This window comes from Rhinoderma darwinii, chromosome 4, assembly GCF_050947455.1.
Source record: "Rhinoderma darwinii isolate aRhiDar2 chromosome 4, aRhiDar2.hap1, whole genome shotgun sequence".
In the NCBI taxonomy this organism is placed as follows: domain Eukaryota; kingdom Metazoa; phylum Chordata; class Amphibia; order Anura; family Rhinodermatidae; genus Rhinoderma; species Rhinoderma darwinii.
The window spans coordinates 363153505-363181193 of record NC_134690.1 but is presented as its reverse complement, the minus strand read 5'-3'; the positions used below and the strand labels follow the sequence as shown (position 1 = coordinate 363181193).

Genomic DNA, 27689 nt, shown 5'->3' with positions numbered 1-27689 from the left:
AAAAAGACACCATTTGGCAAACTACACTTCTCAAGGAATTTATTGACCCCACAGTTTTGTGCTGAATTTAGTGGAAATAGGGCGTGAAAATAAAAATCTAAATTTTTTCCAATAAAGCATAGAAGATTTCAATTTTTACAAGGAATAAAGGAGAAAGAGCACCCCAATGTTTGAAAAGCAATTTCTCCAGATTATGGCAATACCCCATATGTGGTAATAACCTGATGTTTGGACCCACGGCAATGCTTAGAAAGGAAGGCACACCATTTGACTTTTGGAGCTCAAATTGTTCTAGAATGGTTTTCAGTGTCATATCACATTTGCAAAGCCCCTGAGGGACCAAAACAGTGGAAACCTCCTAAAAGTGACCACATGTGGCAAACTACACCATTCAAGGAATTTATAGAGGGGTATAGTGAGCAAATTGACCCCACAGTTTTTTTAATGAATTTAGTGGAATTAGCCCGTGAAATTAAAAATCTACATTTTTTCATATAAAACTTAAACATTTTCAATTTTCACAAGAAATAAAAGAGAAAAAGCACCAAATCATTAAAAAGACAATTTCTTCCAATTACGGCAATACCGGATATGTGTCAATAAACTACTGTTTGAACACACGGCAGGGCTCAGAAGGGAAGGAGAGCTATTTGGCTTTTAGAGCTTACGTTTTGCTAGAATGGTTTTTGGATGCCATGTCGCATTTCGAAAGCCCCTGAGGGACCAAAACAGTTGAAACCCCCCAAAGTGACCCTATTTGGGAAACTACACCCCTCAAGGAATTTATCTAGGCATATAATGAGCATTTCGACCGCACAGGTTTTTTGCTGAATTTATTGGAATAAGGCCGGAACATGAAAATAAACATTTTTTTCTAATAAAATGTTGAATTTTTTCTTTTTTACAAGGTATAAAGGAAAAAAAGCACCCAAAGACTTGTAAAGCAATTTCTCCTCAGTACGGCAATACCCCATATGTCGTCATAAACTGCTGTTTGGACAAACGGCAGGGCTCAGAACGGAAGAAGCGCTATTTGGCATGCAGATTTTGCTGGATTCGTGTTCGGGCGCCATGTCACATTTGCAGATCTTCCTTAGGTACCGGAGTTCAGTGGAAGCACCCGAGAAGTAACCCAATTTTGGAAACTACACCCCTCAAGGCATTTATCATTTGCCTGGTCATATAACATGGCTTAGAAATTAAAAAGCACCAAGCGCATTTGAGGCCTATTTTGGTGATTTTGCCCCAAATTGCAGGGCTCTGAGGTCATATAGTAAAACAAACCCCAAAGAAGTCACCCCCATTTTGGAAACTACACCCCTTAAGGCATTTTAAAAGTTGTACTGAGCATTTTGACCCCACCGTTGATTTTTCATTAGAAATTAATGCGCAACTGATGGTGCAAAGTGAAAATTGCCATTTTAGTTTGTGCCACTGCAGACGAATACCTCATAAAGTGTTAAGCAGGTTTTACCGGGTATGGGAATTCCATATATGTAAACATAAACTGCTAATTGGGCACACTGTAAGGCTCAGAAGGGAGGTACCGCCATTTGGCGTGGAATTTGGCTTGGTAGTTGTTCTGTTTGGGGTTTTACTTCTATTTCAGTTTATAATGTCGGGCATATGTAAGCTGTGTGGAGTACATCAGGGCATAAAAAAAGGGTATAATGATGCTGTAAATAAATATTAATTCAGAGATGTGTGGCCAGTGTCGCACTGATAAATGGTGCCCAATCTTATCCCCCTTTTGGAACACACTGCGCATTTTGTGTCACCATATTCTGGGAGCCAGAACTTTTTTTCTATTATTTCGCCAATGGAGCTGTGTGAGGGCTTATTTTTTGCAGGACAATCTGTAGTTTTCATTAGTACCATGTTGGGGTACATACATGCAACTTTTTGATCACTTTTTATTTCTTTTTGTGGCAAGCAAGGTGGCCAAAAAACAGAAATCCTGATGTTTTTTTATTCTTTTTTTTAACAGTGCGCACAGCGGGCTACAAATGACCTTTTTACTTTATTCTGCAGGTCGATACAATTACGGTGATACCAAACGTATATAGTTTTTTTTATGTTTCACAGCGTTTGCACAATAAAATCACCTTTTTTTTGTGAGGGCTCATTTTTTGCGGGAGGGGCTGTAGTTTTTATTGGTACCATTTTGGGGCACGTGCGACTTTTTGTTCACTTTTTATTCTATGTTTTGGGAGGGGGTGACAAAAAACAGCGATTCTGGTATTGTTTTTTATTTTATTTTTTTACAGTGTTCACTCTGTGGGAAAAAAAATCACACAAGATAGTTTTATAGTTTGGGTCATTACGAACACAGTGATACCAAATATGTGTACTTTTTTTTAAAGTTTTCACTTTTTTCCTATAATAAAGCCTTTTTATGGGGAAAAAGGCGGTTATTGTTTTTTTAAACTTGAAACTTTTATTTTTATACTTTTGTAAAACATTTTAATTAACTTTTTTTTTGTCCCACTAGGTTATTTAAAGCTCCAACTGTCTGATTGCTCTTCTAATACATTGCACTACCTATGTAGTACAATGCATTAGAACTATCAGTTGTTCACTGACAGAAAGCCTATTAGGCACGGCCTCCGGGCAAGGCCTAATCGGCTTCCGTACTTGGCAGACCACGAGGCCATTGTTAGGCCTCCAGTTACCATAGCAGCCTTTGGCACCCCCACGATTGTGTTGCGGAGTTGCCGCTCCTGTCCTGGCCATACAGCAGGATGTCAGCTGTAATATACAGCTGACACCGGCTGGTGATGAGCTGATTTAGCTTCTGAGCCCATTCCGTCACTGACATGTACAGTTACGCGCTGTTGCGTTAGGTACCTAACTGCAAAGACGTAACTGTATGAAACACATGAAATAAAGTGCAGTGCAGTAACTGGCGTGTATTGCACTGCACTTTATTTCATGTGAGTAAGAGTTTAATCTTTTCTTTCCCTGGCAAGATTTCAGTACTATATGCATGCATATTTGATGCCAGAGGTTTTTCAAGGTGGTGATTCAATACACCTCTATTGTGATATGTACTGACCTTTACTTATAGACATATATCCGCAACGTATTTTCCTTGCCATGTTGCTTTTACCTAATGTAGCAAAATAATATCATATCTCACTCCATGGAAACCAATGTGGCGTTGTATATTTGGTGTTTGATATCATTCTTTTTTAAATCAATAAATTTTTATTGAAAAATTTTTACATCTTTTTTCAAACAATATAAACCATCCTTGGTCCCCGAACATGGACCTGCATACAATAATACATACAAGTGATATGTCATTGAAGGATATACATAATCATAACCAGAAAACAACCACAAAGAACTTAAGAACTTTACTATGCCATTTTCAAACCAATGATAATATTAATTATGTCATAGTACATTCTTTTATCTTTGTAATACATTATATATTTGTGGTTTTATCTTTGTTGTTGCTTAAATTAATAAATAAACATCTTTTTGATACAATATATATTCTAGTCTATATGCGCCTTTTTTTGATTTTGCTTTACATCATGTCTATTTGGGAGCCATAGGCTGTTCCCTTCTCATTTGAGACGGACTATTTATAGGAATAACTAAGAAGTCCTATAAGGCAGCAATATTGTAATATACCAGGTAGAGGACCCAAACATACAAAATGTCTCAAATGCTGAAAACTACTGAAGATTCACTGACAATGAGATAAGAGGATATAGGCGCCGATAGGAAGTAAGGGGAATAGCACAATTCATGTAGCCACTAAAATACCCACCAGTACCTACAATGGGCAGAGTACACATAGACAGCTAGACTTTAGTTTAGCAGTCTTGCCATGAGCAGGATGACCAATCTTCTGCAGAAATGTGACCCAAACAGTGTCGTATACTGTAGCAATAATATGATGTCTGCTGTATAATTGGATTCTGTCTCAGAACTGCTTCTTGTCATTAACACGTTGATTAAAGAATTGGCACAAATAGCTGCCATGAAAATGGATCCTTTTAGAACTGACTTGAAAACAGTTGCTTAATTGCAGAAAAATGTGAAAACAAACGCTAAACATGTGTTTGGTGTCTAAAGCTTGATTTACGTTTCATTGCTGTCAGATGGCGGTTGTATCCTCGTGTTCTCAGAGATGTTTCTGCCACTGATCTATCGACAACTATACTAGGACAGAAAGTGAGCATGCCAATATGTGTAGGAGCAACAGCAATGCAGAGAATGGCTCACCCTGATGGAGAAACCGCAACTGTACGAGGTAAACCTCCTCCCATTGTATTGTGTTGTACTGTAGATAAAATGCCTCATAAGACCTGGACTACAAGACTTATGTTATACCAAACACACGAGGGCCACAAGATTAGAGCCCATCACCTTCATGTGTCCAAGTTTGCTGGGCCTAAATAATATTTTTCTTGCAGTGAAGACTTTATCTTCTTACCTCAGTGCTTGTTTCACATCCCAACTGAACTCTTAAAAGTGGATATAATATTTCTATATCTCTTTACTTCAAATACCAAAAAGGAACATGACATGATGAAAGATAATGGTTTTATTGAGCAAATTCCACTTATTACTTTGCAAGTAAAGAGTCCATTGTTTCTCAAATTGTTTTCTACTGTGTATATAAACAGTACGTACTACTAAAGGGTACATAGCAGTTTATTTTTCTATGCTGCCTATTATTTTCTGCATCACATGTAGCACCCTTTTGCCAGAGCTGGTTTTAATTGGTGGAAAACCAGGAAATTGCCCAGTTCCACCGTTTCCTAGGGGGCCCCTTAGGACTGGATCCACAGGAGTAACATGAAAATAGAGAAGGACAAACATTCCGTTCCACTGTCGGTTCCAGTAGGACTATGTGGGCACTATATGGGAGTATTATTTGGCCATTGCATAGCTGTAGTTTTATCCTTTGGACGTAAACAATGAAGATTCCCATTCAATTTTACATTTGACCAATGAATGAGCTTTATTTCCTGAAACCGGAATATCCTTTTAATGTAGAACTGGGGCAATTGAGTCTGGATCTTTCTCAGAAGCCTTGAGATACTGTATCTTTTGCTTTTATATTTTAATTCAGGCATCATAGTAGGGGCTCTATTTATAAAAGTAAAGGCAGGCCTCTTTTTAAGCCAAAATTAAAAGGGATGTTAAAGAGAGGTCAGTAATAGCCCAGTGGTAAAACAACTGCAACAGTTTGACTTAGATGTTATTTATTTCACGCATAGTTTAATTAGTTTGTCTAGTTCCCGTCAAATGTAGCTAGTTCGTTCTCTACATTACACATCCGAAAACATTTTAGGGTCTGCTCGAAGGAGGGAATTAAAAAAAAAACATCTGCACATTCACAGGCAATCCATTAAAGGGGTTTTCGAGGACCAACTAACAAATTTCTATTTCACTGCGCATATATATATATATATATATATATATATATATATATATATATATATATATATATATATATATATATAAAAACAATAGAATTTGTAATATACTCACATTTTTATTTCATCTTCTAACACCCGATTCCAGCGCTGGTCACGTGATGCATCTCCACTACCAAAATCCTTTATTTACGGCGCTAGCCCGTCCATGATCTGAGTTTCGTTCTCCGGCTGGCTTAATGTACGGGTACGTCCAGTGGCGTAACTACCGCTGTAGCAGCCATAGCAGCTGCTGTGGGACCCGCAGCATGAGGTGGCCCGTGGCGACATCCGACACAGGCCCCCCCATTACCGGAGGCTCCGCAAGCAGCTGCTATTCAATAGTGTCTGCGTCCTTTGGATCCAGATACTATTGAACACTATGACAGAGCAGGGAGGTATCTCCGTGCTCTGCCATAGGCTACTGTATACAGTGCCGTAGCTCTAGGGGTCGCAACAGTTGCAATTGCGACCGGGCCCTTAAACCTGGTGAGCCCGCTTCCTGAATGCTGGAGCAAGGAGCTAACAGTTCTGTGCCCCAGCATTCACACTGCTGTGAGCGTCTCGGCGCAGGCAGGCGCGATGTAGTGACGTCATCGCCTGTCTGCGCCGAGTTACTCACAGCACAGACTGGAGGAGAAGGATCCTCCACCCAACGTGGGCACGGGGATAGGTAAGTAATTATGTTATTATTTTTCTATTAGGCACTATGGGGCATTATACTGGGTAGGGAAGGGGGGCTGATATGGTGGCTGCTATAGGAGCATTTTACTATATGGGACGGCATTATACTGTATGGGGGCAGCGATGGGGGGCATTATACTGTGGGGATAGCTATGGGGGCATTATACTGTGGGGACAGCTATGGGGGGATTATACTGTATGGGGGCATTATACTGTGGGGACAGCTATGGGGGCATTATAATGTGGGGACAGCTATGGATGGCATTATACTGTGGGGACAGCTATGAGGGCATTATACTGTGGGGACAGCTATGTGGGCATTATAATGTGGGCACAGCTATGGATGGCATTATACTGTGGGGACAGCTATGGGGGCATTATACTGTATGGGGGCATTATACTGTGGGGACAGCTATGGATGGCATTATACTGTGGGGACAGCTATCGGGCATTATACTGTGGGGGCAACTATGGGGGGCATTATACTGTGTGGGGGCAGCTATGGGGGGCATTATACTGTATGGGGGGCATTATAGTGTGGGGACAGCTATAGGAGCATTATACTGTGGGGGCAGCTATGGGAGGCATTATACTGTGTGGGGGCAGCTATGGGAGGCATTATACTGTGTGGGGGCAGCTATGGGGGGCATTATACTGTATGGTGGGCATTATAGTGTGGGGACAGCTATAGGAGCATTATACTATGGGGGCAGCTATGGGAGAGCATTATAATGTGTGGGGGCAGCTATGGGATTATACTGTGGGGGCAGCTATGGGGGTATTATGCTACATTGTGGTATTATGCTGTATGTGGGAATTTGTTTGGCCATTTTAATGCATGAGGGCATCTTTGTGGGATTTATACTGTATGGGTCATCTGTGTGGGTATTATACTGTATGGGGCAGCTATGGGGCATTATACTATATGGGGCATCTGTGTGGGCATTATACTGTATGGGGCATTATACTGTATGATTGCAGCTATGGGGGCATTATGCTGTGTGGGCTGAACGGGGTGTATATGATTGGGTGGGATTAGAGGCGTGGCTTAAAATAAAAAAAAATTCCGCTGCGTGCCACATCGATTGTCCCTCTTTGTGATACTTGAAAGTATATCACAGTCTACAGGGAGGGCTGTATATGGACAGTGTTGTCAGGGGCTTCCCCAGAGCTGGAGTCCCAGTCAGAGGGGATTCCACACAGTCCCGAAGCAGAGCCTATACTAGCGCTCTGACCGGGACTCCGGCTCTGGGGAAGCCCCTGACAACACTGTCCATATATGGACAGTGATGTCAGGGGATTCCGCAGAGTCCCAGAGCAGAGCCTATACTAACGCTCTGACTGGGACTCCAGCTCTGGGGAAGCCCCTGACAACATTGTCCATATATGGACAGTGATGCCAGGGGATTCCCCAGAATCCCGGAGCAGAGCCTATACTAGTGCTTTTCCCTGCTCTGGGACTCTGGGTTCAAATGATTTTTTTTTTAACCATTATATAAGAGAGAGTTGTTTGGTACAGCACTGATATGTTGCAGGTTTATCGTTATCTCTCACTAATCTAATGAGAGCAGTAAAATGCCAACAGAGATTGTTTATAGCTGGGTGTAGTAGGCGTGATGAGTCCCTCCTGCTGGCGCATTGCATGCTGGGACACAAGCTGTGCATGCCGGGAACTGTATGACCGGAAGAGCAAGACAACAAATACACAGAGTTAAACAAACCTCTCAATGTAAACAAAAGAGAATAATGGTAAATTAACAAATAAAAATGTAGATAACGATATTCAGGGGGCATTAATAGATAAATTGAGAAGCGTTGGAGTGATTAAAAAAAAAGTATTGGGAAACCACTTTAAAATAGGGGATATTTGTCCAATGTCTATAATAATAAATAGACGCATATTTTATGAATTTTAGTATTCTGAACTATAGACACGTTCTTTTTTTATCTCTAGAATTCATTTATATTTCCTAATTTATCTGCAAAAATCTTAACTTTTACTAAATAGACCAGAAAAAAAAAAAAGCTTGGCAACCCTTGTCATGTACATTTATAAAAGTCACGAGTCCTATTGTTTGGTATCAGACACCTATTAATGCCTTTAATTTATTTTTTAAGAAAATATCTAATATGCTGGCATTTATAGTTTATCTAAAGTATACACCAGGTAATAAGGCTTGACTTAGGTCAAGAAAGATCAGTTCCTGTTACTACATAAAAGAAAGGTCACCTTTTAGGATCATCTATTGTTGAAGGGCGCTTTCAGTTAGTGCCCAAGACAGAGTTGGCAAAATTCCCCTCTTCTCCCGCCATCGATGCCTAAAATTTGTACATTGTACAATACTTTTACTTAGTGTGGTTAAGGTGTTAGTGATAGTATACTTGTAATATCCCTGGAGATATAAAGAGACTTAGAAGTTAATACCTAGCATATCTGGGGGTCAAAGGTGATGATGGGGTTAATATTGATATCCATTATCCGCAGTGATCTAAGACATTACGAGTTAATACATAATATCCCTGGAGATTTAAGGTGGTTTAGTAGTTTACAATTATATATTTATATTAATGTTTTCTCCTGAACTGCTCACAGGGGGGATTTTCAGGTAGTAGGAACCCCCTCCCAGATTGATAATGTATTATATACTTCTTCTATATTACCTCAGTGGGTGTTTACTTATACTGTCCTTTAACTCATCATTTACAACTATAACCAAGTTTCTTATATTCCCATGTTATATTTAGTCTCTTTTTACATATTAGCTTGTAGATCAGTTGGAACAGGAATGATGTTGAGCTCTTGGGCCACCTCATCCATTGAAGAGGTTGCAGAGGCTGCACCTGACTGTCTACGCTGGATGCAGTTGTACATCTATAAAGATCGCAACCTGACAAAGTCACTTGTGCAGAGGGCTGAACAATATGGATACAAAGCGATCTTCTTAACTGTGGACACTCCTTATCTGGGGAGGAGACTTGATGATGTGCGGAATAAATTCCAACTCCCTCCTCATCTCAGGTTTTATAACCTTTCATTAATAAATCATAACTCTGGAAAATTATAATGCATCCTGTTCTAAACGTTTTATCATAGATTATAACTCAAAAATACATTTTATAAGCTTTACTGAAAGCAAAAAAATTAACCCATGTCATGTAGATTGTACAGGGCTGTTTGGACTGTGTGAAATATATGATAAAGAGCGGTCAAAATGGGTTAGCGTTGACTCTACATGTTAAAGAGGATTCCACCCAAAATTTATTTTACGGTATTTCTTAATAAATGAGAAGGTTGCTAATTGTTCCCTGTCCCTAGTAGGGCTCATAATCTAATTTTCATAAAGACACACATATACACACTAGAGCTATCCTTATAGAAATCAGAGAGTTTTTGCAGATGTTGCTCTTGGCCAGATTTCGACCTAGGGCCCATGCATTAAAGGCACCCAGATATCCTGTTAAATGAATGTAACAAGGTTAAATTGACAGGGGCAATATGCCCTAGTCTGTCCCTATGAAATGGATAAACCCTAACAATAAGACGTCAATAAGTGTGCCTGACCCTATAGTTAACAAGTAAACTTTGATTCTTAGTCAGTGAACGTCTGGTCCAGAGAGTTTTACCTACATATAAGGGCTCAGGAAGTCTGAACTGGCGCCATGCAAATCTTCAGGTTAGTATGCGGCAGGCTTTTTATTTATTAATGTATGTCTATTTTTTTGATTTTGAGTGAAATCCTCTTTAAGGACCACAAACATTCCACAATTGTTTTTTGTGAATTTATATTCCTAATGATAAACGGAATACCTAGATGGGTTTTCTGAGATGCATTAGTCAGGTGTATTATGATTAATTCCCCTACATCTGCACGTCACTTGTTATGTCTGCCTTATTGCTATCTGAAGGATGAAAAACTTTGAGACGGAAGACTTGGCATTTTCATCAAAACAAGGCTACGGAGACAACAGTGGTTTGGCCGTATATGTGTCCCAAGCTATTGATGCTTCCATCGAGTGGGATGACATTGCATGGCTTAAAGGATTAACCTCACTACCCATAGTAGCCAAAGGAATTTTAAGTGGTCAGTAAATATTTAAGAATATGTTACATAAAGTATTACATTAACAGGGAGGACTATAGTGCTCTAATCTATAATTATCTTCTGACAATTCATTTAGTCATATCACAAGATGGCATCAGTGGGGATCCGTAACCTGATATCCCATAGGTTGCAAGAATAAAAAGGGGTAACTCTACAGAGTACAATGCTCCTTCAGTATGCTGACTGTAATGTGCCACCAAGTCTTATAGTGGGTGTGCATCTCAACTCATGGGACTACACCCATTTCATATACCATTTAATACAAATTATTTTGTTATATTTAGACTAAAAAAATAAACAAATTTAAATTGTAATAGTAAATAAATAACATTTTAATTGAGGCTTAAAGGGGTTCTTCGGGACTATAACATTGATGGCTTATCCTTAGTATAGGTCATCAATGATTGATTGGTTAGGGCCCAATTAGCACAGAAAATTAGGCAGCTGGGGGAGGGGGAGAAGGGGGATGCAGCTGCAGTCTCTGCCTCATCTAGTGTGAAGCATCATGAGGGGGAGAGAAGAAGAAGAGCAGCAGGTGAAAAACGTCTTCTGACTGGATCAGGGCACACAGCACTGCTTTTACGTTACACCAGGTTGGGCTAGTCCATATAGTAAGCACAGAAAGAGAAATTGTGCACTTACAGAAGTCAACAGAGAAAAGGAAAAAGATCCAAAATATACAAGTAGGACACAACATTTATGGCTTCACTATATCTGATAAACAGAACATCTCCAGCTGCCTAAGGACAGATTATAATTTATTTGTTCAAAGTGAAGAACTCCTAGTGAAACTCTGGGCAAATTGTCATAATTAAATGAACATACTAGGGTCATGTAACATACCAGGGCTGTGAATTATTTTACTCTGGTCCTCCACATGGAATTTTACAAGGTGCTTTTTACACAATAGGTCCTTAACACCACAGGAAATAACAAAATGGCTGCATCTTACTGGGCTAGACTGCAGAAGTTGCAAAAATGATGTCCCCTTCTCTGACATTACTTACTGCTCCGCAGCTATTGGCTGAAGCTTCACCACACAGACTTCCTGCTCTTTCCGCCCTCTGCATACACACTGTAAATAATACTGGTAATACTTAGAGCTTTCTGTTTCCTTTAAGGTAATTCCCCTGCTTTCTGGTCCAAATGCAGGAGGAAACGGCTAAAATGGGAGAGAGCTCTCAGTATTACCAGTATTATGTGTAGAGGACCTGGGCAGCGCAGGAAGTCTGTGAGGTGCAGCTTCCACTAATAGCTGTTTTGGCCACTTCTCCTGTACAGTCCAGTAACATTCAGCAGTGTTTGTTATTTCAGGTGGTGCATATGATGTACAGTGGAAACTTGCATGTAAAACAAATAACAGCACTGGTATGTTACACGACCCAGCTCATCGATTTTACTAGTTATGAAAATTCTGATTTTGACTTTAAGCAAACAGAATGATATTTGCCTGATACTGACTGTAGCCGCATTGATTTATTAATCCATTGGTGTTTTTTTTCTTTTAAGCTGATGATGCTAGAGAAGCTGTTAAGCGTGGGATAAGCGGCATCCTGGTGTCTAATCATGGTGCACGTCAGTTGGATGGGGTTCCAGCCACAGTAAGTATATGGTTAATTTATTGTGTGCAGCATGTCAGAGTCTAGATACTCACCAGAGCAGTTGCATGTGAACCAGTTAATATCACAAAGGTGGCACATAATTCTACAGCTGTTTAACAGTACTTTTGCCTGCTATAAGCAAACTTCAAGATCCAGAGTTCGTTTTAGAAGCTCAATCTTTTTACAAGGAGTTGGTACGGAAAGTCAAGGAGCAACATTTACCATTTGTGCTGCTGTCAGCTTATGCATTGAAGATATAGTGTACAAGTAGTGTACAATTTACACGTTTTTTTGGGCTTTGTTTAACATAATTTCACCTTATAATTGCTTTCCATAATCATTGTAAACTCACTTTACAATGGCAATAGTTTATTCTACTAAATAACTAAGGAGAATGCATTTGGCCAGAATAAACAGCCAATCAGAAATGTGCTTGTTGGTACCTCAGGTCTTTGGGTCTACAGCAAAGGTTTTCCTGTGTGGTAGAAGAAGCGGATCAGGGGCTTGGATGAACCTTAAAGTGATTCTCCACCTTTGAACACCATATCATTTATAGGTCCTGTGCTTTTTATTTTCTTAGTATATCTTTTTATTGGTTTTTGGGATAAAAAAGCTGAAATAACCAAAATAGACATAGAATTAAATTATGAAATTCTGTTTGCTGGCAGTCACCACCAGAGGGAGCTTAGGAGCCTACTGCATACAGTTTTTTCATTGAATTCAATGTATAAACAGTATGCAGCAAAATCCCAAGCTCCCTTTAGTGGTGGCCGAAGGCAGCCAAAATTCTATTATTTATCTTAATGCTCCAACTGCTATAAATATATAGTAAAAATTAATCAGCAAATAGTTTTGGTTCTGTTTAGTCTGTTTAGATAAAAAAAAATGGTGTTCAGGATTATAGTGGAAAGGACCGGTGACATTTTACACACAGTCTGAAGTGGATCCTTTGTACTGTCATTAGGTGCCAACTTTGTAGTACAGACCACAAGTCTCCACACCAGTTCTAATAGTGCCAATGAAGGCTGGAGATTTTTACAGTATCAATGTGTCATTTTTCATGTGCCTGCTGTCTTAGATAATGTTTTGTAGTGTATTTTTTGAATAAATTTATATTGTACATTGAGGCCTCATTGTATCTCATGTAGGTGAACACGGTCAGGAAGATAATAAACATCATGTACTCACTGTTTTACTTGTAGATTGATGTGCTTCAGGAAATTGTGGAAGCAGTGGATGGGAAAGTCGAAGTATATCTTGATGGTGGAGTAAGGAAAGGAACTGACGTTTTGAAGGCTTTAGCATTGGGTGCCAAGGCCGTTTTCATAGGAAGACCTGTATTATGGGGTTTAGCCTATCAGGTACAGTACATAAACAGCATATAGATGTTTAGTGGACACCTATAGTATATCACAATTAGGAGGATATAAATGACTAATTCATCCTTTCTTTATGAACAAAAGGGAGAACATGGTGTGAAAGAAGTTCTTAGTATACTTAGAGAAGAATGTCGGCTAGCAATGGCTCTCTCGGGTATGTCAAAATCTGTACCTTCTATTAGACAGTGCAACACTTTTACGTTGTGTTATACCTGGGGGGGGGGGGTGCTGGTACATGACAAATGGAGAACACTAATAGAGAATCCCTGTGTCATGCACATCCCCCACAGGCCCTGCACTAGACATAATACAGTGTATTAGTTCTGCTCGGAGTGTTCATTAAAGGGGTTGTCCAGGATTAGAAAAACATGTCTGCTTTCTTCCATAAACAGCACCACACCTGGGTGTGTTTGGTATTGCAGCTCAGCCCCAGTCATTTCAATGAAGCTGATCTGCAATACCAGACATAACCGATGGACAGGTATGGCACTATTTATATTAGAAAGCAGCCATGATTTTCTAATCATTTACAACCCCTTTAATTATGTCACGTTATGTGCATGTACTGCTTGTAAAGTTTGATTTCTCCTCCACAATCTTACACCCCGATGCACCAGTATCACTGTCTAACAACGCCCTACAATGCTTTGTGATATAATAACTCTCCATATTCCAAATTAGTATTTATCATTTGTATAGTGAGATAGCTGTGTATAGCACTATTGCTGTGCAAATAGCATACGGCATCAACGGACCAGGTTGTGATGTTACCACTGTAGCCTCTATAGCTCCGCCACTGATTATAAATATGACCAATATTTCTACAGCGTGCCTTGTTGGTAGTTTAGTGTCTGGTCGATTGAGCCACTGGCATCATGCCCATGATTGAGGTAAGTCCTTTTTATCTGAAAACTATTGTGCGATGTGCCCAACTTTCAAATGCCAGGGCTTCAGATGTGCTTTGGGGTCTATTCATGGTCTACATTTGCAAAATAGCAAAGTGAATTTCTACTATAGGAAATGTCTGGTTTATGTAAGGCGGTGACTGGGCTGTAGCTACTTGTTTACTACACAGACATGTGTAATGTAAAATAGATGTTAATGTTTCAGTGTAAATTATTGTAAATCAAGGAAATCCGGTATGGAATCTATTTATGTCACTGTACTATACTATCACAACTTATACATAACCATCAATGGGGTTAAAATCTTGTTCAACTTAATTCTGCATTCAGCAATTTGACGGCATTTTGGGATATCCAGCTCTCTTACGTCAGCTCAATTAATGTGTTGTCAGACCCCAATTTAGGGCTCATGCAAACTACTGTATAATGGCTCCATACAACCTCTGAGATATGTATGGAGACGGAATACAGCACTCATAGACTTCTATGGGACTCTAGTCTACATCTATATTCCTCCAATTTCATATGGAGGCATACCAAGGATTATTTCTATCGGATTTTGTATAAATCTGAGAGAAAATAAATGATGCCATGTTTCATTATACACCTTATTATGTAGTTATTCTCCCTAGAAGCATTTAGGGAAGAATACCTGCGTAATATGGTGTTCAGACTCTGCCATTGGTATAAGGAATTTGACTGGTTTGAATTCTGTGCAAACATTTACCCATCATTCACGGTTCACCTTCTTGTCTGTATGTTTGGAATGTGCATATTATCAGAATGTAATATAAATTCTTATTTCAAATTATCTTGCTATATATATATATATATATATATATATATATATATATACACACAATATACATGCATGTATATGTATATATATATATATATATATATAATCTTTATGTAAAACCACATATGGTTCGAACTATATATTTTCCTATAGAGCTTCATCCTAATTAGTTTTCAATGCATTCATGGAGCGATTAGAACAGGCATTCAACATGTAATACCCCATAAACCCACTTTATTTAGCCAGTTAATTAAATGAGGATTTATAGCAGGTGTCAAGCTTCTCTGTCACATATCAAGGAATGGTTTTACCCAAAACAAAAGTGTTCAGGTAATGACTGACATGTTAAACAATTCAGACTTCATCCTATTTATTTACTGTTCTTAAGTTTTAATCTCTGCATTGAAAGCAAGTTCTTTGTAGATATTTTAATCTCTTCAAAGACAAGACAGCTAATAAAACATTTTCACTGTAATTTTCTTGTGCTAAAGGGGACCCTATTTGGCATAGTTTTTATACAGGGCAGTAGTAAGAATAATACCAAGCTTATCCTACTTTGCAACCTTCACCTGCAAACACTTAAAAGGGTTGTCCAGGCACATACAATTTTTCAATGTTATAAAACAACCCAAAAAAAAGAAGTAATACTCACCTAACAGTCCTCTACTGCTCCTGTGCTGATGCTTCACGGGTCTCACGCCAGTCTATGTTCTTCCTGCTCCAGTGATGACGTGTTGACACGACATGTGACCATTGCAGCCAATCACTGATTGTAAGGGGGATGCATCAACACCACTGAGGTCACCGCTGCGGCCAGTGGTTGACTGTTTCGGTCACTTGTCATGTCAACACGTCAGGAAGAATAGAGGACAACAGGGGACCCGGGAAGCGATGGCAGGGGAGCAGCTGGAGATTAGTAAAGTGAGTATTAATTATTTTGTTATTTCATATCATTGTAAGCTCTTTGCAAAAAAAAAATAAAAAATTGATATGGCTGGACAACCCTTATCACTCAAATCAAGACCCAAACCTATAAATAATACAAAGGCCTGTGCACTGCCACTCATCTTCCAGTTGGAGGCCCGATTGGGTGTTGCGCTCAGGTTTTTTAAGTGCACTTCTGCCACAGCAATGTGTTTAGATACAACGGCTTAGCAGCACACTGAGCCTGGAAATTATAATATTATGAAATCCGGTAATATTACATGATGGTGAAAGCAGGGCCGGCCCTAGGATAGATGGTGCCCTGTGCGAAATGATCTATCGGCGCCCCACCCCATCATTAAAAAAAATGGCCTATAAAAAAATTATAATGCCCCTTTAGTGCCCCCATACAGTATAATAATAATATTTAATAATATAATATATTACAACCCCTTCAATGACACAGTATTTTGTCCTCTAATTGTGCCCACAGTATTATGCCATCTGTAGTACCCCTACACAGTATAATGTCTGCTTAGTGGGCCCCCACACAGTATAGTGCCCCCCTGTAGATTTTGCCATACAGCCTCCCTGTAGACAGTGCCATAATTCCCCACCTCCTTTTTGTAGATCGTGCCATACAGCCCCCCACCTCCCCCTTGTAGACAGTGCCATACAGCCCCCACCTACCCCTTGTAGACAGTGCCATACAGTCCCCCACCTCCCCCTTGTAGACAGTGCCCCCAAACAAAAACAAAAATTGTACTCACGTAGGCCCCTTTCCCATGACGAATTGAGCTGCTCCATGATGGGACCCTGTAGCCTAGTACAGAATTTCTCAACCTTTTCAGACTCGAGGCAGCACTGGAAAAACAAAATTTCCTCAGGGCCCCCCTACCAAAAATAGTTTTGAGAAAGACAGAAAATGGCTAAGAACAAGCACTACACTCGTAGGGTATGTTCACACACGTTTTTTGTAAGGCAAAAAAAATCTGCCTCAAAATTCCTTCAGCAACTGACAGCGTTGTGTGACCTTTTTTTTGTTTTTTCTTAAGCTGTTGAAGCGAATGCAAAAGACGCAAGAAAAAAAGGTCCAAACGAGCGCCGCAGGTATTTTCTGCCTCCTATTAATTTCAATTGGAGGTCAGAGGTGGAAACCACTTGAAGACCATCAGCCCCCCCACTCACAGTAAAATAACGATCAACCCCCCACTCACAGTAAAATGACCATCAGCCCACCACTCACAGTAAAATGACCATCAGCCCCCCACTCACAGTAAAATGACCATCAGCCCACCACTCACAGTAAAATGACCATCAGCCCACCACTCACAGATTCCCCCTGTAGGTAGCACCACACAGCCCCTTTAGGTAGCGCCACACAGCCCCTTGTGGGTAGCGCCACACAGCACCTTGTAGGTAGCGCCAGACAGCCCCCTTGTAGGTAGCGCCACACAGCCCCTTGTGGGTAGCACCACATAGCCCCTTGTGGGTAGCGCCAGACATCCCCCTTGTAGGTAGCGCCAGGCAGCCCCCTTGTAGGTAGCGCCAGACAGCCCCCTTGTAGGTAGCGCCAGACAGCTCCCTTGTAGGTAGCGCCACACAGCCCCCTTGTAGGTAGCGCCACACAGCCCCCTTGTAGATAGTGCCACACAGCCCCATTGTAGATAGCGCCACACAGCACCCTTGTAGATAGCACCACACAGCCCCCTTGTAGATAGCGCCACACAGCCCCCTGTAGAGTGCGCCGCACAGCCCCATGTAGGGAGGGCCACACAGCCCCCTGTAGGGAGTGCCGCACAGCCCCCTGTAGGGAGTGCCGCACAGCCCCCTGTAGGGAGTGCCGCACAGCCCCCTGTAGGGAGTGCCGCAAAGACCTCTGGTAGGGAGTGCCGCACAGCCCACAGCCCCTGGTTGGTAGTGCCCCACAGCCCCCTGGTTGGTAGTGCCCCACAGCCCCCTGGTTGGTAGTGCCCCACAGCCCCCTTATTGGTAGTGCCCCAAAGCCCCCTGGTTGGTAGTGCCACACAGCCCACTGCCCCCTGGTTGGTAGTGCAACACAGCCCACTGCACCGTGGTTGGTAGAGCCACATAGCCCGCTGGTAGGTAGTGCCACACAGCCCCCTGGTAGGTAGTGCCACACAGCCCCCTGGTTGGTAGTGCCACACAGCCCACAGCCCCCTGGATGGTAGTGCCACACAGCCCACAGCCCCCTGGTTGGTAGTGCCACACAGCCCACAGCCCCCTTGTAGGTAGTGCAAATGACCCTGATAGCTGGCGGGCAATAGACATTCAAAAATGGACAACTGTGCAGGAGCACACAAAATACCCAGCTTTCCCAGCTATCAAATAAATGTGTGGAAATAAACTAAGATATATCTTTTATTTAGTCTGAGTAAAGGATTAATCCTTTTAGCTAGATTAAATAAAAGTTATATCTTAGTTTATTTCCACACTTTTTTTTGATACCCGGGAAAGCTGGGTATTTTGTGTGCTCCTGCACAGTTGCCCTTTGTAGGTAGTGCCACACAGCCCCCTGTAGATAGCAACCCCCTCCCTTCCAGTAAAGATAACGCCACTGTAGCTCCCTGAAGAAGTGGAATCCCCGTGGGGCAGGGGGATTCCGCTCCTGGAGCGCTGCTTGATGCCTCTGTCCATATATGGACAGTGACATCAGGGAAAACTCCTGAAGCGGAATCCCCGCTCACAGCGTTGCAGACGCTATGACCATCCATTCCACTCCAGGAGAAGCTCCTGTTCGTCTGTGTCCATGACGTCATTGGCTTCTCCTGGAGTGGAATCCCCGGTCATAGAGTCTGCAATGCTGTGACCGGGGATTCCGCTTCTGGAGTTTCCCCTGATGTCACTGTCCATATATGGACAGAAACATCAAGCAGTGCTCCGGGAGCGGAATCCCCGGCCACACGGGGATTCCGTGCCTTCAGGGAGCTACAGTGGCGCTAGTAGACAGCAGAGCAGGGAGAGTCCTCCCTGCTCTGCTATAGTGCCCCCCTGTAGATGGCATATATGGACAGTGACATCAAGCAGCGCTCCAGGAGCGGAATCCCCGGCCACACGGGGATTCCGCCCCTGCAGGGAGCTACAGTGGCACTAGTAGACAGCAGAGCAGGGAGATATCTCCCTGCTCTGCTATAGTGCTGTCGCTACCGCTATAGCAGCCACAGCAGCTGCTAGCGGCGCCACCGCCCTCATGCTCGGTGTCACCGCTAGCAGCCGCTATGGCTGCTACAGCGTTAGCGACGGCCACTAAGTGAAGAAGCGCCCAGGTGGAAAGGCAACTGCAGTTAGTGTGTGTATCCCCGCTGGTAGTTGCAACGGCAAGGGGATACACACACCCGCTGGCGCCCCTCTTGCTGTGTGGCGGCTGGCGCCCTGTGCGACCGCACTGGTCGAACATAGCTAAGGCCGGCCATGGGTGAATGTAGAGTGGTTCTCCGAGATTGAAATGATAGGCTTAGGTACATTGGCTGACCAGTGAAGTATTTTCTCAGCATTGCACACCCTAATCACTGACTGGGAGTTTGGAAATACTGGCCTGTTTTTCTTTGGGTCTTTTTATTGTCTATCTATGGGCCGCTATATTCTTGACTATAAGTATGATCTTGATCTTGTTTCAGCTCTACATTTACTGGCTTTGGATTGAATGTATCACATTAAATACTCAGGAAAAATCTAGTGTAGTAAGCCTTGTAATTGTTACATAGCAGCTGTTAGTTAGACCCATGCTGTATCAAACACTAGTTGCTATAATGACCTGTACAGCACAATCTTTTTACCTTCTATGGTAATCTGAACAAAACGTATTAAAAAAAAATCTATATTTAACATATTTAAAATTTTAGATAAAAAAAATGTAAGACAACTCCTGTCATATGCCCTATTAAGGCATATGGACATCATAGAGAGAAGTCCTTTACTTGGAACTCTGCTCTATGAGCCGGAGTGGAGAGCCTATTTTGTATGAGTGGCCTACTGTATTACATGGACGGCCATTCATAAAAATATTTGCTATGTAATACTACATTTCTCCTGCAGAGGCCGCTGCAGGAGAAATGCCTGGCTGGCCGTTGCTTCTACCGGCTAAATTGACTGTTTGTGTCACAGAGTCATTTTTTGAAGGCCTTATTGCTGATTTCTGAAGGCAGGAGGATCTCGCATCTTGGAGCATGAAGACACTTGTTAATGTCAGCATCCTTGGAGGTATGTTCTGTCAAGGATGATGACATACTGGAGATGGTGCACTTAGCCTGATGATTATTGTAGTACCTCTGCAGATGACCTCTTTATTGAAAGGATCGAAAGAGGTCCAGAATGATGAGGACATGTGGAAGGAGCTTTAGATGATGTGAACATGGTAGTCAGTCCAGCTTTACATACTGCAACCAGGGCCGGACTGATAGCCAAGTAATAAATACATAGTGGAGCAGAACAGCAGGGCTCACCTATCCTATTGCTGATAAAATCCCTACAGGTTGCAAAACATCACTCCCCTCCCTTCAGCCCCCTCAAACATAGAGTCACATGCAAAAAACATCACTTTCCTCCCCACAGCTACCTAAAACATACAGTGCAATAAAAAAAAGAATACATCACTCTCCTCCCTTCATCTTCCTTCAACATACATGTGCAACTGTCTCATGTGCAAAACATCACTCTCCTCCCTTCACACCACTCAAACATACAGTCCCATGTAAGAAAACATCACTTCTCTCCCTTCAGCCCCCTCCAACATACAGTCCCATGTAAGAAAACATCACTTCTCTCTCTTCAGCCCCCTCCAACATACAGTCCTATGTGCAAAATATCGCTTCCCTCCCATTCAGACTCCTCGAGCATACAGATGTAGCCGTCTTTATCTTGACTTGTAACGCATTAAATACACAGTGGCAAGATCCATTATCTTGACTTTTTCAATGACTTTTCAATGGCTTTTGTTGTGTGATATCACCCTGCAGCAAGTTATCAGAGTCAAGATAAAGATGGCTACATCCATACAGTCCCGTATTTAAAAAAAAAAATACATCACTCCTCTCCCTTCATCCCCTTCCAACATACAGTCCATGTAAAAAAGAACATCACTCCCCTCACTTCAGCCCCCTTCAACATACAGTCTCATGCGCAAAACATCATTCCCCTCCCTCCAGCCCCCTCCAGCATACAGTCCAACGGAAGAAAAAAAATCACTTCCCTCCATTCAGCCCCTTCCAACATAACTTCCCATGTGCAAAACATCACTCCCATCCCTTCAGCCCCCACAAACATAGTCTCATGTGCAAAACATCACTCTCCTCCCTTCAGCCACCTCCAACATACAGTCCCATATGCAAAACATCACTCCACTCCATTTAGCCCCCTCCAACTTACAGTCCCATGTGGAAAACATCACTCCCTTCCCTTCAGCCCCCACAAACATAGTCTCATGTGCAAAACATCACTTTCCTCCCTTCAGCCACCTCCAACATACAGTCCCATATGCAAAACATCACTCCCCTCCATTTAGCCCCCTCCAACTTACAGTCCCATGTGGAAAACATCACTCCCCTCCCTTCATCTTCCTCCAACATACAATACATGTGCAAAAAAAATCACTTCCATCCATTCAGCCCCTTCCAACAGAAAGTCCCATGTGCAAAACATGACTCCCATCCATTCAGACCCCTCCAACATATAGTTTCATGTTAAAAAATAAGTCACTCCGCAGCCGTCACCCCCTTCCAGCATACAGTCCTATGTGAAAAACATCCTTCCCCTCTCTTCAGCTCTCTCCAACATACAGTCCCATGTAAAAAACTTAATTTCCATCCCTTCAGCTCCCTTCAACATACAGTCTTATCCTGCAATCCCTCACACCTCTCACTACACCTGTATACACGTGTAGACAAGCACACTGCTGCTGCTTCCAGTTATAAACAGTTCTGTAATCTGGGAGGCCCCACCTTCTCTCCCAAAAGGCCCCAACCCTTACTGTTATACCTAGCAGGAGCACACCCGAGACTGCAGGGGTTGGGTGACTGACTGACCAATGCTAAGACAGGTCAGACATGAGGTTTAGGAGCTATGGAAGCCAATCTGGCAGAATTGCTAGATGGACAGTCTGGCCCTGACTGCAACCTTGAATGGGATGGGATGACATTTTTTCTAATAATTCTCAATTTTCAGGTCTTTAGGCACTAGAATAGTCTGATCCTATTAAAGAATTAAACATTTTAAATAAGTAAAAAAAAAAATAGAACAAAATGGAAATGATAAAGGGTGTTTAAAAAAGACAAAAACACAAAGGAAAGACAAATAAATAAATAAATACCCAATAGAGACCGGACTGTGACCCCCACACATAGAAGAGTCTTACCCCAAACATGAAAATGTTACATTTATTATCATAGAACTTACCGAATCTTTATCCTGTTCTTTAAACAGAGGTTTCATCTATAGAGAAGTCTTCACGAGAATTTAAGATGCTATCGAAATTCTATTATAGATGTTATTATAGATGGTGTTATTTTAGATGGTGTTATAGATGATGTTATTATAGATGATGTTATTATAGAAGGTGTTATTTTAGATGGTCTTATAGATGATGTTATTATAGATGATGTTATTGTAGAAGGTGTTATTTTAGATGGTGTTATAGATGGTGTTACAGATGATGTTATTATAGACGTTATTGATGTTGTTAATCCTGATGTTATTTTAGATGTTCTGGATGTTACCATTGTTGTTTTTGTAAAGACTGCCGCTAAATAAGAATACAATTAAATTAACATTCACAAAATTCCAGAACAGTTCTGTAGCAAAAAATATAACTACTGCAAAGCACTTATCTCTATCGATGGTAACGGGTAATACAGAGTGGCAAGATCCTTTATCTTGACTTTTTTAATGACTTATTAATGGCTTTTGTTGTGTGATATCACGCTGCAACCAGTTATCAGAGTCAAGATAAAGATGGCTACATCCATATGGGGATGAGCGATCGTTACTCCGTTTCTCCTCATACATTTTCATCATGTCGGCAGCGAATCTCCCTGATTACACAAGAAGATGTGCTCCCGACAATGATGAGTTTTAATGCTGCATAAAAGAGCATATCAGCCAATGAACGAGTCCTGATTACACAGGGCAATAATCGGGAACAAGCGTTCATGTGAACGCTCGTTTGCCAGATCATTGGCCCGTGTAATAGGGCCTTGAGCCAATCTTGAGTTTAAATCCTGGGAAATCCCTTTAATCCAAATGTGATAATTTTTCTAATGGGATTTCACAACAATTTTTTCACTCTGTGAGAATGGTTTCTCACTCAAAATTTTTGAGTCAACTATAAAACGCAATATGAACAACCTACCCTAGAAAAAACAAATGTTACAAATGAATGTTCACATGGAGTAGTTTGTAGGAAGAAAAAATCCAATGCAAAGTCCGTTTAAAAAACGCATAGGTTTTTATATTGTTTTTATTGTAAATGCATATTTTGACGTGTTGTTTCACCGCCTTTTCATGCTTTTTTAGATACTGTACCTAAATAACTGGGGGGGGGGGGGGGTATGTTTAAAAATGTACTAGCCAAAAAAATATGTGCTGCATATTTTGCATGCATTTAGGGCTAGTCCACACGTGTCGTAAACACTGCAGATTTTCCGCAACATATTTCGCTTCGGAAAATCCGCAGTATAATAGAAGTCTCATCCACACGCTGCATACGTGATATGTGGATATTCCGCACACAAATTGACCCTGCGGTGCATTTTTTTAAGTCGCAGTATGGCAATTGTGGGTGTGGAATCGCCGCTATTTTGTTGCGGGTTTTCCCTATTGGATTCAATGAGGATCTAAAACCCGCAACAATAGTCAAGTGTTGAGACTTTTGCAGCGGAATTGTACTGATTACGCCGCTAGAATTGCAACATAGAAAAAAAACACCTTATGCTTACCTCTGACGTTCTGCAGGCCGGCCTCCTGGGATGACGTTTTATCCCATGTGACTGCTGCAGACAATCACATGGGTATTGAACCGTCATCCCAGGAGGCCACACTGGAGGAGGCCAGAGGGCCAGCCTCCTGGGATGACGTTTTATCTCATGTGACTGCCGCTGCAGCTTGCGGCTGCAGCAATCTCCTGGGATGAAACATCAACCCAGGATGCCGGCCGGCTAGTCTGCCTGCCAGCAGGCCTTCTATATGCTGCAGTTTTCCGCAGCGGACATTCTGGGGGAAAATACTGCACCACAATTTGGAACGGTTTTTCGCCCGGAATTCCCAGCGGCCACCAGGGTGGAGTCGGTGTGTACTTTTACACAGCGTATCCGCCCCATGTGAACGTAGCCTTACACATGCAAAAGCACTCAAAATACCAATCGTTTGTGGTAGCATTTTAAAGCCTCTAATTGGCATCAATGGGAAAATTTGATGCATTTTCGGAGCAGAAACGAGTTGACATGACGTTTTTTTTTTAATGCAATGTGTAATTTAATTGCATCCACATACAACATTTTTTTACTAACATTGCCATTGAACTCAATTGGAAGCTTTAAAGAGTAACTGTATTTTCAGAAAAGTTTTAATATTTCATAGAGTCATGTCAGAAGTTTTTATCAGGCGGGGTCTGGGTACTGAGATCCCCACCATTTGCGAAAACAATGGGGCAGAAGCACTCAGCCCCAGAGGCGTAACTTGAAGCTCCTGTGCCCCAATACAAGATCTATGACAGTGCCCCCCATCTACCATGTGCCATTTATAATACTTATGTGGCAGATTCGAGTTTGAGTCCCCACAGACACCAGGGCCTGGGCGCAACTGCTACTACCTCTGTACCCCTTATAGCTATGCCCCTGAGGTGTACTAAAGAAGAGAAAAGTGTATAACATGTTTTGCTAGATGCACCAAATTTATCATACAATATGCACCGCTATGATAAATGTAGCCCAAACTTAGACTGCCATGTCTAAGTGTACACTGTCTAAAACTAAGACAGTATTAGTACATCAGACTCCATGTATTTAAAGTGAATCTCAATCTTTTATCATAATTATTTTCTTATACAGAGCTCGATATCCCCTGCATAGACATGAATTTAAAATATTACATGCTGGCTATCTGCAGCCACCACTAGAGGGAGCATGGGAGCTTACTGCATACTGTCCTATTATTGAGTTTAATACATTACAGGGAATTTGTTTCTGCAGGGAATTTGGAGATCTGTGTCAGAAAAACAAGTTGACAACCGTTATAAAGACATATTACGAAATAATCAGCACAAGATTTTAGAAAATGTTGATTTCAATTCCAAGGGTGGAACTTTAAGCAACATGTTTCTAAAAAAATAAAATGAGAAATCAATAAAATAACATTTATTAAATTTATATTTATATAAATGTCCTTAATTTAGTTGTTGAATCATCCAAATTTGCAATATTCGGTGGTACCATCACATGCATTTTGAACAAGATGCCTCTTTTTGTACAGGTTGCTGTAATGTGGAAAAAATCGACAAGTCGCTTGTGCGTCAAGAACACTTTCCTTCCAAAATATAGACCACTGAACAGAAACCAGTCAAATGTAAAGCCCAATGGACATTGATTTGATGTGATATTTAATCTTCTTGGTATTCTTTATGTATTTTTATTAAATTAATTAAATCATGATACTATATATTGCTGCTAAGTGTTTTAAGTAGATTTCCTGTTACAAATTAAATTATCTTGACTTGAAAGACCCTGTCCACATCATGTGTTTTGGCCTACGTGTCACTTATACGCCAGGCAAAGCTACCGTCTATACGTTAAACATTTGTGCATCTGTCACCCATAGGTATACTGGCATCCATTCAATGTATACATCATATACTCTCATGACCGTTTTCATGTCGTATCTGTTAAATGGATACCATTATAGCCCATGGGTGATGGATGTGACAGTTAAGCGTCCGTCACAGGCACCCATCACCCATGGGCTATAATGGCATAGGTTTAACGGATACGTCATGAAAAACTCTTAAAAAGCTTTATAATGTATGTATTTAACGGATCCCTATGGTGTGATAGAGTGGCATTTGTCACCCACAGGCCCCCATATTAAACATTTTTTACATTTACCGTATACTTTTGCTTACTTGACTCTGTGGGATGGAATAGCGTAGTCTACTACGCTATTCCATACCTTTTTTTGTGCGGTATACATACAATCAGTCCATGTATATATTTACTTTCCTCCATCTGATATAAGTTTATGCTAAACAGGTGAAGTTTTAATGTTAAAAAGCGAATTTCAAGGAAACAACTATATGTTTTCACCCTTTAGTACTCGCTCGATAAGGTTCCTCTGTCTTCTGCTTTTCCATCTGCATCATGGATTAGCTCCTGTTAATACCCGCATGCATATTTATATGATATAAACTAATGTTCCCTCTATAGTTATGCCTGGAATGTCTCTGTATGCCTGTAACACCGTACCATAAGAGTTATTACCGTGTGGATGACCCAGACGTTTCTACGTTTTGTTTCTTACTAATATTAACATACCCACCTATATACTATGCCTAAATTGGTAATGTGTGCGTATAAAATATTTCCACAGGTTATACTACAACTAAGTCAGACCACTGAAGTAATTCATTATGGCAGAACAGCTCTTCACTACATCTAGTGTTTTTTGTCTTGTTGAGGAGTCTGGAAATTCTGAGGACATCATTTATGGCCTCCATAAAGATGCTTTTCAGAAGGTCCACAAACATTAATCAAGAACCTCAGGTGTTAAGTTCGACTTTCTCCCCGGACTCTGGAGTATATCTGTGGAACAAATACAAGGTTCACGCAAAAGTTCCAAGCTGTTACTTAAAAAGGAATTAGGAGAAGAAAATCCTGGCTGTAAAAACACAGTCAAATCTGCACAAGATCTATCAAAGGAAAGTAATCTCCTGCAAGCAATGGGAGTGTTTAGCTTAATACATTTGCTCAAAGTTGTCTGCTGGGTTTCACATGGAATGGGGGAGGTTCACATACTTAACATCCTGGAACATAAAGACATGACTTCAATATAGAATATTATCACTATATTATATAACATGGTATTTTATCTGAAATTGTAGTCTCACGTGTAGAAATGATGCAAACAATACATTTATATTTACTTATAACCTGTTTTAAAAAAAAAATAATAATAATAATAATGAAAACGTCATTAAATCCCAGAATCGACAATTATCACCTATACAGAGGATAGGTGGAAATAGTACTATTATTGGGCCCCACTGTTTGTGAGAACAGGGGTCCCAAACCCATTGTCCCTCTTAACTGCTCGCCAGCAATGAGGAGCACATTGAATGTAGCAGCAGTAGAGCACGCACACTGCCGTTCCATTCAAAGTCTGATGGGAATGGGAATGATGGAAACAGACGAGTACAGTTATCATCAGTTCCATAGACATTAAATAGAGCGGCGGGCGCATGCTCACCGCCGTTCAATTCAAGCTCCTCCTCACTGCGGGGTGGCAGGAAGAAGGATCTGGGGGTTCCGTACCACAGTTCTCGCACCCGGTTGGGGTTCCAGTGGTGGGGCCCCCCAGCGATCAGACAATTATTACCTATACTGTAGATGTCTGATAATTGTCGATCCTGGGACAATCCTTTTAAGCTTCTCATCTTATAATGTAGTGTGCTAGAAAAAAAAAAGTATTTGTTATGTTTATGGCCTAGCAATCTTTTTAAGGTAGACTGACTCTATCCATATTGGGATTTTTGCCTTCCTCAAGAATCAATCGGGTGAAACAAAGTTCATCCCTTCCTTCTTCTTTCCACCCACATTCTCTATCCTCTATGCAAAATCTTTAACAAGGCCCCCAACT

At 41.2% G+C, this 27689-nt stretch overlaps 1 protein-coding gene across 2 annotated transcripts in view; it reads left to right on the top strand.

The window, feature by feature from the left end:
- HAO1 (hydroxyacid oxidase 1) overlaps positions 1–25560 on the top strand; it is a 29776-nt gene extending 4216 nt beyond the window's left edge. The window contains exons 2-9 of one of the 2 annotated variants that reach the window (XM_075863058.1): positions 4116–4267; positions 8886–9141; positions 10029–10204; positions 11735–11826; positions 13029–13187; positions 13290–13359; positions 14033–14095; positions 25314–25560. In XM_075863058.1, coding sequence (XP_075719173.1) covers positions 4116–4267; positions 8886–9141; positions 10029–10204; positions 11735–11826; positions 13029–13187; positions 13290–13359; positions 14033–14094 — 967 coding nt within the window. In that variant the 3' untranslated portion in view covers position 14095; positions 25314–25560. The remainder of the gene's footprint in view (positions 1–4115; positions 4268–8885; positions 9142–10028; positions 10205–11734; positions 11827–13028; positions 13188–13289; positions 13360–14032; positions 14096–25313) is intronic. The other variant, XM_075863057.1, reaches the window with a different exon arrangement.
- The last annotated feature ends 2129 nt before the right edge of the window (positions 25561–27689 follow it).